This window comes from Oncorhynchus gorbuscha, linkage group LG19 (genome assembly GCF_021184085.1).
Source record: "Oncorhynchus gorbuscha isolate QuinsamMale2020 ecotype Even-year linkage group LG19, OgorEven_v1.0, whole genome shotgun sequence".
NCBI classification, from domain to species: domain Eukaryota; kingdom Metazoa; phylum Chordata; class Actinopteri; order Salmoniformes; family Salmonidae; genus Oncorhynchus; species Oncorhynchus gorbuscha.
This window is the reverse complement of record NC_060191.1, coordinates 28,490,426-28,502,727: the sequence shown is the minus strand read 5'-3', so window position 1 is coordinate 28,502,727 and position 12,302 is coordinate 28,490,426. Positions and strand designations below refer to the sequence as shown.

At 46.0% G+C, this 12,302-nt stretch overlaps 1 protein-coding gene across 1 annotated transcript in view; it reads left to right on the top strand.

Moving 5' to 3' along the window:
* The window catches only part of macf1b (microtubule actin crosslinking factor 1b), a 53,818-nt gene that overhangs the window by 10,596 nt on the left and 30,920 nt on the right, over positions 1–12,302 (top strand). Inside the window, exons 4-9 of the mRNA XM_046313698.1 lie at positions 6,983–7,039; positions 7,224–7,394; positions 10,519–10,685; positions 10,866–11,025; positions 11,172–11,256; positions 11,824–12,068. Coding sequence (XP_046169654.1) covers positions 6,983–7,039; positions 7,224–7,394; positions 10,519–10,685; positions 10,866–11,025; positions 11,172–11,256; positions 11,824–12,068 — 885 coding nt within the window. The remainder of the gene's footprint in view (positions 1–6,982; positions 7,040–7,223; positions 7,395–10,518; positions 10,686–10,865; positions 11,026–11,171; positions 11,257–11,823; positions 12,069–12,302) is intronic.

Sequence of the window (12,302 nt, the reverse complement as noted above, 5' to 3'; positions counted from 1 at the left end):
TACTTTTTATTATTACTTTTTATTTTAGCCTAGATGGTAAATATGTTCTTCTTCTTGAACTGCACTGTTGGTTATTAAGGGCTTGTAAGTAAGTATTTCACAGTAAAGTCTACACTTGTTGTATTTGGAGCATGTAGCAAATAAAGTTTAATTTGATTTTGAAAGACTTTAGATTATAGAAGAGGGAGGGGGCTGCGCGTGTCCATGAGAGAGAGACCGAGAGTGTGTTGTGAGAGAGAGGGAGAATATTGGAGGAGGGAGAGAGAAAGATACGGAGAGAGAGAGAGACAGACAGACAGAGATGTTAAATTAGGTTGTTCAGGGCTTCAGGGACTAAACACCTCTTTGAAGGGAGTGACCTAAAATGCACCTGTCCTCCAGGGCTTCCAGTGCACCTGCTGCCCTGCACCTGTCCACTTACTCACAGCTAGTAGTACTCCCAGCTCTTATCCCAGGGGAGATCACGACACACATCATCTCCAGGTGATCACATGAGTGTGTGATTAGCTGGTTTCATTCAACTGGGGTGTTGGTTTCCCTAGTCTTAGTCTCCCTATAATAGATATAATAGGGCATAAAACAAGTAGGTTACACAGTGTTAATGTAAAAAGACAAATCACATGTAGATGCTATTGTATAGTTGAGATTTAGTTCGATGCAAATGTAGTTTGATAAATGACCTCCACAGGGTTCCGTCATAGCTTTCCCAGGAGTCAGAAAGGTCTATTTTTGCCAACATCCAATTTTCTCAATTTCGTCTTCATTTACCTTCTTTGTTTTTCATAGGAGTTGTATGGGTCTGGAAGTGAGTTGAGAAAAGTAATCAGAGATGTTTTTACAGTCATTTGCTGTCTTTGTTGCTGCTGTGAAGGCTGCTGCACTGACTGAATGGAGATGGGGGGGAATGGGTGTGGGTGGGTGAAGGTCCCTCCTTTTGTGGCCTTGCGTTGCTTGCCCCTGCCGGCGCTGTGTGAGCTAGAGGCAGAGAGAAGGGGCTGGAGGCAGCTGGAGGCATGTGAATGCTTCCAGGAGGGCGACCCGGAGCTTTTTAGAAGGCTTTTTTTTCTCACTCTCTTTTTTTTCCACCACAAGCAGCATGGAGTTTCAGAGCCCAAATAAAACCTTCTAAGGGAGGGGCTATAGAGGGGGGGGGGGGGGGGTAGAAAGGAGGAAGGTAAGGGAAGCACTTTGCTGTCTAACTGTCTGGCACAGGAGCACAAGCCTCTGCCCTGCGGTCATATGGATCTCCCAGAGTGTGATCACAATGCAATAACCATTTTCTGGCTGGGAACCGAGGGAATCTAGTTGAGCCGTTGGAAATACATTGTCTTGATCCGGGTGCACCATCATCCTATTGGTGGTGTGAACAAGGAAGGAATTCCTCTATCGGAGCTCCAACAACAAAGGAGAGAGGGGAGAGGAGCGGAGCTGGTGGTGAGGGGGAGGAGGGGGTGCTGTGAGAGGGGAGAGGAGGACATTGTTTGCCTGTGGCTGTGAGCAACGGAAAGCATGGGTTATCAGGGCTTGTGTGTTTGTGTTTAGAGAGTGTGTTTTGATGTGAGGATGTCTGAGTGAGTTGTGAGTGTATGTGCGTGAGGAGACTTCTTGGGAAGGAAGGGAGGCTAATTCAAAGGATGCTCAAACAAGGCAGGAATTTTTTTCTCTCCTTTTTGAATGGTGACTGAGGACTAGCTGAATTCCTTTGCTCTAGCCGTTGTGCCTCATCTCTGCTCCAGGGTAAGTGTGCGTCACCTAAATCTCAAACCGCCAAAACTGCCACCAGGCCTGGATTGGCTTGTAAGAAAAGTTCAGTAGGAGTTTACTCTCCTGTGATTGTAGCTTGGAAGAGCATGTGATGATGCAACGTGGCTATGGCCATTGGTTCACTGGTCCACATTGGGCCAAAGGGACAGTTCCGAGTCTGAACAGTGAATGTGAAGCTAGAAGTATGTTTTTATTTTTACTCCACACATAGGAAATATGTATTTTTGATTGTTTCACACAGTTGTAAGTATAAAGTCTTCATGATAATGGTAATGTGCAAGATAGAATATTCTAATTTACAGATTTGATTCAGGAAGAAAGTAGTGAGTTTGATATGTGAAATTGGGACAATTCTATGGACCCTTGCTACATTTTGTCATGATCAGAATGATAAAAAAAAAAACATTGTGGTGCAAGAATCAACATGTGCAGTTTTAAATGCAATTCACCAAAATATCAAACAATTTCACCATTGGATGCAACCGTCACATGTTGTCTTACCATAGCCAATTTGCATCTTGGTTTTAATGTTTTAGATATTTATATGTATTAGATATCAAAACAGTTTGATACAATTGTTTGTGTTTTAGTCTCGAACGGATGACCTTTTAAAAAAAAAAAATCTGTGATAAGACCCGTGACGGGTGAACGCACAGCTGTCGGCTTTAATTAGAAGACCGCTATCTTGATTACCACATAGAGACCCTCCGTGAATTGGGACTGGCCTGTCTTTGTGCGGCTCCAAGATTGTAATTGATGATTATTATTCTGTGGTTAATGGAATCAAGGGTCTGGTTTTGCCCGTCAATGGATGCATTTCGGGGGGGTTTGGGATACATTCTGGGACAATGGTGCCAAAAACACCAGATTCTCTTTTGTGTGTGAGTGTATGTCGGTATAGGTGTGGGTTTCTCACAGACACTCACCGAAAAAGAAACGCACACACATTCAAACTGTCTAGTGTCCATCAGTGATAGGACACATAGATTTCCATTTGTAATGATGGAGATAACAGTACCAGACATTTCACTGCCCTTTCAGGTCTCATTGCATGTTTTATATATTGCAGAGTCGCCCTTTATTGCGACTCTAAATTTGATTCATCGGGAAATGGTCTTGCAGAGAGCACACAAAGGGCAGAGTCTAAATTGAGGGTCATTTCTAGAGAGGTTAAGTGGTGGATTGGACCAGGTCATCTGAGATATGGGTTCGGTGAAATGGTTGCCTGGCTTCAGCTTTAGCGCAGGACAAGCTACTGTGCACAATCGTATCATATAGCAACATGGCCTTAATAAAATGTGTCAAAACAGTATCATTTAACCTGTTGTCGAATGATTGCCTGGGTTGTTTGAGTTCTTAGTTAAATTGCAGTATGTCCTTGCAGATTATTTGAGATTTTGATGGACCTGGAAGATGGGCTCTTAGAATGACCCAATTACCTCGTACAGTTGAAATACGTAACTGCTAGTTTTGTCGCTATAATACTAGCTACCCCGGACTATCTGTATTGACACTTTTTGGGCTAACTTTTGACTCTTCACATACGCTGCCGCCACTGTTTATTATCTATCCTGTTGCTTAGTCCCTTGACTCAGACCTATATGTACATGTCTACCTCAATGACCCCGTACCCCTGCAAATCGCAAGGTTAGCGTTACTCATTGTGTATTTATTCTTTGTGTTGTCATTTTTCAAGTTTTCCTCTCTGCATTGTTGGGAAGGGCCGTAAGTAAGCGTTTCACTGTCAGTCCACCCCTGTTGTTTACGACGCATGGGACAAATACAATACGATTTCATTTGATTGGATTGATGCGGTAATTAGCATCCTCTGTGTTTGTTTTCAGATGGCATCTCACTGTTGATGTAGTAAGTGTGTGTCAGTAGGATGCCAAACAGCATCTTCACGCTACATACAGTATGTCTCATAGGAATAGTTTACGATAGCGCACTCAGGTAGCCTGGGATCCAACCTGATATGCTCGGTTTCCATTGTCTGCTATTTTGAAGTGAAACAATGGGCAAACAGGACGTCTCGGTTTGAATTCCAGGCTACACGTTTTATTTAACTAGGCAAGTCAGTTTGGAACAAATTCTTATTTACAACGGCGGCCTACCCTGGCCAAACCCTAACCCGGATGATGCTGGGCCAAATGTGCGCCACCCTATGGGACTTCCAATCACGGTCGGTTGTGATACAGCCTGGAATCGAACCAGGGTCTGTAGGGATGCCTTTTGCACTGAGATGCAGTGCCTTAGACCGATGCACCACTTGGGAGCACATCAAGTGCAATAGCCAGTCAGACTTGGCACACCCTCACCCTTTTTGCCTTGGTTTGTTAACCTACTGAACATGGACACAGCTGCCTGGCCACAGACACTCTCCTCTGGAGAATAGGAGGATGTGATTAAGGCTAACAGGGTAATCATTGATCTTGGGCTGGGGCTTTGTCTGTGAGCCACTCTCCTCTCTGATTCTGTGTATTCACAGAGTTCCCCCTGGGATCCATGCTATGGCCTAAATCATCTGCGTTGCAGACATGTGCATAGTACGACTGTAATTACAAAAATGCACAGAGAGAGGCCTAATCAAAATGTTCAGTTCAGCTACACCCTTATTATATCATAGAGGACAGATACGTCCTGGTTTATAATGGGGATCATGGCTGTGAAGCAGAATGAACGGAATAGAATTATGAATTATGAATAGAATAGAATTCCAGTATGACATGAAACTGCTGACAGAGGCACAATGGGGTTTGTGTTCTGCTACAAGCCGAACAAGCTGTTTTCTCTCCAGCAAAGGGAGCAGCCGAATCTAGTCATGCAGCTAACTGTTTCGAGCTCCTAACCTGTGAGTACTGAATATTCATTGTAACCAAAGAACAAAGAGCGGATACAGCCAGCAAAGACGGCACTGTAAAATTTGGTGTCTTCTGGTTCAGCGAGCCAGTAAAACAGAAAAACCGCTTGGCAGGTTTTTTGGAGCTTCCTCACTTTATCTGACCCGGCCAGCCGAGACCAGTTGCGACCAGCCATGACCTGGAATGACCTGTTGTCGATCCAGAGGCACTAATCCACTCTGACCTCAGAGGAAGCAGTCGCTGCCGAGTATAGCAGAGCCCCTCCCTGGTAGCCCCTGATGGGCCCACCTCAGCCCCTATATAGGCCAGGACAAATACACTCACCTTTGAACCCTTTGAGTCCCTAGTCATGGATAAAACTCATGGCAGTTATGTTGGAATTAGCCAATGAACTCTTGGAAAAGGATGCACTGTAAGCCAGGCAAAGATGTTTAATACTTGAAAATGGTGGACTGTACTGTGGCTTACAGTCCAAATGGTTGTGATGATGTGATTTGTTAGTGATCAGTCACAGCAGCAATCTTGCTGCTATTACCATTCACAATTCTTTACAGTACAACCTGTTCACAATGCTTCGTGAGCCCAGTGTCTCTGCAGTTATGTCAGGTCATCACAAGAAGATCAGAAAGTGGAACGGTGTCCTGTGTCATCATAGACATCTTTTATCTGTGATTCCCCGACTATGCATCACTGAGGGGGCGTTTTTATGCCTGTCATATTTGATTATGGGCTAAATAGTTTCCTAAATAGTGGTCCTGCCTGCCAGAGCTCAACAGTGGGTTTCCTAACAGTGGGTATCCTTGAACATTCTGCTTTCAGTGGACAGGCCTGTCACACACATTTCAATAGCCAGAGTGTCTTAGCTGGTGCCTGGTGCAGACCATCCAAGACCAAGAGAGCCCAGATCCGTGCATGTATGACAAAGAACTAGGCTTGTCTGCACAGTAAGCCAGCCAGGAGTCCCTGGCTCTGCTGTGCTTCAGTTGATTTTACTGTACTACTCTCTCTGTCTCTCTCTCTCAACAAATGGGCTGTGGTGGCACGTGGTTAGAGATGGAGCGAATAGGTACTTAAACTCTAAATGGATATGTTTCTGCAGTTGTAGTAGTTTTCACCATATTTTAGTTAGGGTTTGCTTTCACAAGTCGTGCACATTGCAAATAATGATATTTACCATTATCCAAAGTTGGTGCAATAACATCAGAGATCAACAAAACATGTAATATAAATCAAACTGTTTTGGGGGGGGTCAAAGAGGAATGATTTTACAGTTAAGCTGGATGCTCACCCCAAGCCCCCTTGTCTCACTCTAGGCATCTGAAGGATCTCCTGCATGCATGGCAGAGGGGCCCATTCTCACCTATTACCTCACTATCCCCTGGGCTGAAAGGTTATGGGTAATCTGATCAGCCGGCCCAGCTGCCTGGGCCAGAAGTCCAAGCAGGTGAGGTCCGACGAGGACTTCCTCAAAGAGTGCTACCAGCGGCGCCGCGAATGGCAAGCTCCGCCCCTGACGCACCACGGGGAGACCAGGCGGGAGGAGGTGGTCAGAGAGAGGGAGGAGGAGGAGGAGGAGAGGGTGACAGACAGGACGAAGGAGGATGAGGTGTCTCACAGCAACACCCCTCCCTCGGACAAACCCCTAAGGACCAACCCCTCCCCCGCCCCCACGGTCACCACCACCAGTACTCTGGACAATGCCTGGCAAGGCACCCCCTCCCCCATCAAGACTTCCAGGAACAGCACCCTGACTAGGAAGGCCGTGGTCCAAGAGATCCCCTATGGGAGATCCCCTCTAGCCCAGCCTGGCTCAGTCCCAGGCTCAGCGGAGAGGAGGGCCAGCCTCCAGAGGAAAGACTCCAGAGAAGGAAGCCTCCAAAGGAGAGACTCTAGAGAGGGCAGCCCCTGGTCCTGGAAGACCTTGGCCTCCCGCGAGGTCACGGAGGTGACGGAAGTGACAGAGACAGTTGTGACAGAGATTGTGGAGGTGACGGAGTACCCGTCTGGAGAGAAGGGCGGAGACCCCATAGTCACCAGGACTGTTAGGGTTCTGACTGGAGCAGCTGAGGAACTCGCTGAGGTCAATATAACTTCAACAGCAAACAGCCTCTCTAAAGTGTCTATTATTATTCAGTACAGTAGACTAGGATTTGACTTTCCTTTTTCCCCCCTTTCCATTCCATTCTTTCATTGAACGCCTGAACTTCACCTTTTCATCTTTACCGCTCTGCAATTTCCTTAACATCTCTTCAGCAGCATTGTGCTACAGAATGTGTTATATTTTTGTCAGGACGGTGCTCTTTTTCAGAGAAGTAGTGAAGTCGGCTGTTGTGTTGACTTTTATATTTCTATCCCAGCTGCAAAGTGATGGACATTCTAGTTCAGACCAAGATTCCAGCTTGGATCGTTGGAGGGTAAGATATCCAGTGCATTTGTCTGTTTTTTTATGTGATTTACTATTGAGCATTATCTCAATTGCCTCTGCACAGTATGAAGGTAACACTGATATTACAGAATGGTTCCATGGTGTCCATGTTTTCATATGGTTGAGTTACTATAAACAGTGTTAATGCTGTGTCATGCTCTCTTTTTCCCCAGGGAACGAGATCTGTCTTGACTCTGAGAGATGATTTTGCAGATTCTGAAACGTTCCATCAATCCCTGGAAGCACTGTTGACCTGGGTCTGTGAGATAGAGGAGCTGACTGCCAATCAGAAGCCTCCATCTTCAGAGGTCAAAGTAGTGAAAGCACAGCTGCAAGAGCAGAAGGTACAGTACCAGTCAAACGTTTGGACACACCTACTCATTCAAGGGTTTTTCTTGATTTTTACTATTTTCTACATTGTAGAATAATAGTGAAGACATCTTCAAAGTCGCCACCCTTTGCATTGATGACAGCTTTGCACACTCTTGGAATTATCTTAACCAGCTACATGAGGTAGTCACATGGAATGCATTTCAATTAACATGTGTGCCTTGTTAAAAGTTCATTTGTGGAATTTCTTTCCTCTTAATGCGTTTGAGCCAATCAGTTGTATTGTGTCAAAGTAGGGGTGATATACAGAAGATAGCCCTATTTGCTAAAAGACCAAGTCCATATTATTGCAAGAACAGCTCAAATAAGCAAAGACAAATGACAATCCATCATTACTTTAAGACATGTAGGTCCGTCAATCAGGAAAATTTCAAGAACTTGTTTCTTCAAGTGCAGTCGCAAAAACCATAAAGCGCTATGATGAAATTGGCTCTTATAAGGACCGCCACAGGAAAGGAAGACACAGAGTTACCTTTGCTGCAGAAGATAAGTTCATTAGAGTTAACTGCTCCTCAGATTGCAGCCCAAATGAATGCTTCACAGAGTTCAAGTAACAGACACATGTCAACATCAACTGGTTAGAGGAGACAGTGTGAATCATGCCTTCATGCAAATTGGTTAAAAGAAACCACTACTAAAGGACACCAATAATAATACGAGAATTGCTTGGGCCAAGAAACACGAGCAATGGACATTAGACTGGTGGAAATTTGTCCGTTAGTCTAGTGAGGACAAATGTGATATTTTCTGTTCCAACCGCTGTGTCTTTGTGAGAACCAGAGTAGGTGAACGGATGATCTCCGCATGTGTGGTTCCCACCGTGAAGCATGGAGGAGGAAGTGTGATGGTGTGGGGGTGCATTGCTGGTGACACTGTCAGTGATTTATTTAGAATTCAAGGCACACTTAACCAGCATGGCTACCACTGCATTCTGCAGCGATACGCCATTCCATCTGGTCTGCGCTTAGTGGGACTATGATTTGTTTTTCCACAGGACAATGACCCAACACCCCTCCAGGATGTGTAAGGGCTATTTGACCAAGAATTAGAGTGATGGAGTGCTGCGTCAGATGACCTGTCTTCCACAATCACCTGACCTCAACCCAATTGAGATGCTGAACTTCGGCAAGACGGAGCTGCTCTTCCTCCCGGGGAAGGACTGCCCGTTCCATGATCTCGCCATCACGGTTGACAACTCCATTGTGTCCTCCTCCCAGAGCGCTAAGAACCTTGGCGTGATCCTGGACAACAAACTGTCGTTCTCAACTAACATCAAGGCGGTGGCCCGTTCCTGTAGGTTCATGCTCTACAACATCCGCAGAGTACGACCCTGCCTCACACAGGAAGTGGCGCAGGTCCTAATCCAGGCACTTGTCATCTCCCGTCTGGATTACTGCAACTCGCTGTTGGCTGGGCTCCCTGCCTGTGCCATTAAACCCCTACAACTCATCCAGAACGCCGCAGCCCGTCTAGTGTTCAACCTTCCCAAGTTCTCTCACGTCACCCCGCTCCTCCGCTCTCTCCACTGGCTTCCAGTTGAAGCTCGCATCCGCTACAAGACCATGGTGCTTGCCTACGGAGCTGTGAGGGGAACGGCACCTCAGTACCTCCAGGCTCTGATCAGGCCCTACACCCAAATAAGGGCACTGCGTTCATCCACCTCTGGCCTGCTCGCCTCCCTACCACTGAGGAAGTACAGTTCCCGCTCAGCTCAGTCAAAACTGTTCGCTGCTCTGGCTCCCCAATGGTGGAACAAACTCCCTCACGACGCCAGGACAGCGGAGTCAATCACCACCTTCCGGAGACACCTGAAACCCCACCTCTTTAAGGAATACCTAGGATAGGATAAAGTAATCCTTCTCACCCCCTCCCCCCTTAAAATATTTAGATGCACTATTGTAAAGTGGTTGTTCCACTGGATGTCATAAGGTGAATGCACCAATTTGTAAGTCGCTCTGGATAAGAGCGTCTGCTAAATGACTTAAATGTAAATGTAAATGTTTGGGATGAGTTGGACCGCAGAGTGAAGGAAAAGCAGCCAACGAGTGCTCAGCATATGTGGGAACTCCTTCAAGACTGTTGGAAAAGCCTTCCTCAAGGATGCAGGTTGAGAGAACGCCAATAGTGTGCAAAGCTGTCACCAAGGCAAAGGGTGGCTACTTTGAAGAATCTAAAATATATTTAGATTTGTTTGACACTTTTTTGTCTACTACATGATCCCATATGTGTTACTTCCTCGCTTTTATTCTACAAAGTAGAAAATAGTAAAAATAAAGAAAAACCCTTGAATGAGTAGGGGGGTCCAAACATTTGACTGGTACTTTAATTTACAACACGGTACACAAAATATCTAAGCTTACACACAGCACCCACGGCTAAGTAACTCTAATGTTTGATCAATCGCATGAGGACACTTTATCTATGGAAAATGGCACTGAGATCATGGAAATAGTAAAATGCTCCCTTTATTCTATTAAATCCCTTATATTCAGGGCTGAATAGGGAAGGTTCACTCATACAATTCCTGGGATAATATTTTTTTTTTTAAGCCATTCACCTTTCAGTGTGAACCGGCGCCCATTGTGAGTACAGTGGGTGAGGTGAAACCTGCCCGGCTCCTCACAATGCAGGCCTGACACTTGAGATGGTGCTTTCACTGCACTCACACAAAGGCAGGAGAGACAAGAAAAGGCACATACTGTATACCCAAATGTAAATTCCCAGGGCTAGCAAGTAGCAATGACTCTCTGCAGCTAAGACCGGAGTCGTCTGAGCTGGGGTTGTCCTAACTCCTAATACGTCTATTTGAGGTCATCTCTGGCTTTACACTTCACTTCTCAATAGTTGTAGCCGATTTTCATGCATTTGTAAGATTACACGGAATGTTCCAAAGTAGCCCATCCCCGACTTATCACAGGTTTCGACTTTTTTATCACTGAGAAAATATCTATGAGTCTCACCATCAGAAAGACAACGAGTAAGAATTGGCGTTTTCCCTGGTCAGTTACTGTGGTCAGGTAAAACTCCTGGTCATAACAACAATAAGGCAATGGCTGAGTATCCATTATCATCTCACAGCTCCTGCAGCGTCTCCTGGAGGACCGGAGGCATAGTATGGAGACCATGATGCTGGAGGGCCCTCATATGGCCGAGGCCTTCCCAGGGGAGGAGGGGGAGCAGGCCAGGGTCCAGCTCTCCACGCTCAGACACAAATGGGAGGCCTTACTGGTAGATGCGGTGAACAGGTCAGCTCATTGAACTGTGGTGATCTCCCTTCATGTTAAGCTATGCTATGCTATGCTTTGCTATGCTATGTCATGTTATGTTTTATTTAGCTTTGCTTTGCTATGTTATGCTATGCTATCATGCTGTTGGCAGCGTGGCTGAGCTGTAATGTAATGGGTGTTGTGTATTGGTGTTGACAGGCGGGGCAATCTGGAGCTCATCCTGCCCAGGGCCAAGCTCTTCCAGGAGAGGGTGGACAGCCTGCAGCAATGGCTCATCTCTGTGGAGCAGGACCTGGCCAAGCTACGCAATGCTGAGAGGGAAATGCTACACCTCCCCGAGGGTACGGAGGAAGCCAAGGTAGGACATCATCTATGTATATGTTTCTTCTATATGCAGACCTATACCCTGTGCCATATACTGCATGTTTATATACCAGTGGAGGCTGGTGGGCGGAGAAATCGTCTGACACAAAATGGCTGACATATTTTTGGAATACCCCTCAGGCTGTGGTGGAAGAGATCAAGGCGAAAAACGCTGACTTGGTGAAAATTCAACAGAGCGGTCATGACCTCAAGGAGAAGATTTCAGGTACATAAATGAATGTTGCAAAATCAATGCGTTTGTAAATGTTTACCCTTACCGATACACAAAATTCATGAACAGATGACTTACATAGAGAAACAACATGAGAAGCCGGAACGGAGCAAATGGAATGGCATCAAATACATGGAAACCATGTGGTTGATGTATTTGATACCATTCCACCCATTCCTCCTGTCATTACCACCAGCCTGTTCTCCCCAATGAAGGTGCCACCAACCTCCTGTGCTACATACTAATAGTAATAACATGCTAAGAGTACTAACATGCTAAGAGTACTAACATGCTAAGCGTACCAACATGCTAAGAGTACTAACATGCTAAGGTCCTTCTGTAGCTCAGTTGGTAGAGCATGGCGCTTGTAACGCCAGGGTAGTGGGTTCAATCCCCGGGACCACCCATATGTAGAATGTATGCACACATGACTGTAAGTCGCTTTGGATAAAAGCGTCTGCTAAATGGCATATATTATTATTATATTAGTACTAACATCCACATGCTATGTGTAGCAACATGCTAATCCTACAAGTCTTTGTGTTGGTGTGGTCCCCACAGAAGAGGAGGCCCAGCAGGTGCAAGAGCGTGTGGACAGCCTGAGGATACGCTGCTCGGTGTTGAGCCTGACCAGTGGTGACGTGCTGCAGAGACTGGAGCAGGCCCTGGAGGCATCCAGCCGCTGCACCTCCAGCCAGGAAGACCTCCACCTGTGGCTGGGCCGCATCGAGAGGGAACTGCTGGGGCCTGCTGGGGGGCAGACTGGGGGTGGAGACACGGCGCTCTGTGCTGCAGAGAGACAGAGGGTAAGAAGCGGGGCTTAGCAATATTGCCTGTGTACAATAATTGATGTGAGGTTGATGGATTGCTTACTCAGCAGTCACGACTACTCATTGGGTCCTGTGCATTTAGTCCATTTTGATAGTCTTCTGATAAGGATGAAGTAGTAGGATCTCTGCACAGACTTCAACTAGACAGCAATGTGTACTTGTGTTAACCTTTTGTTAACCTGTCTGTATGTGTGTGTTATTTATTGTCAG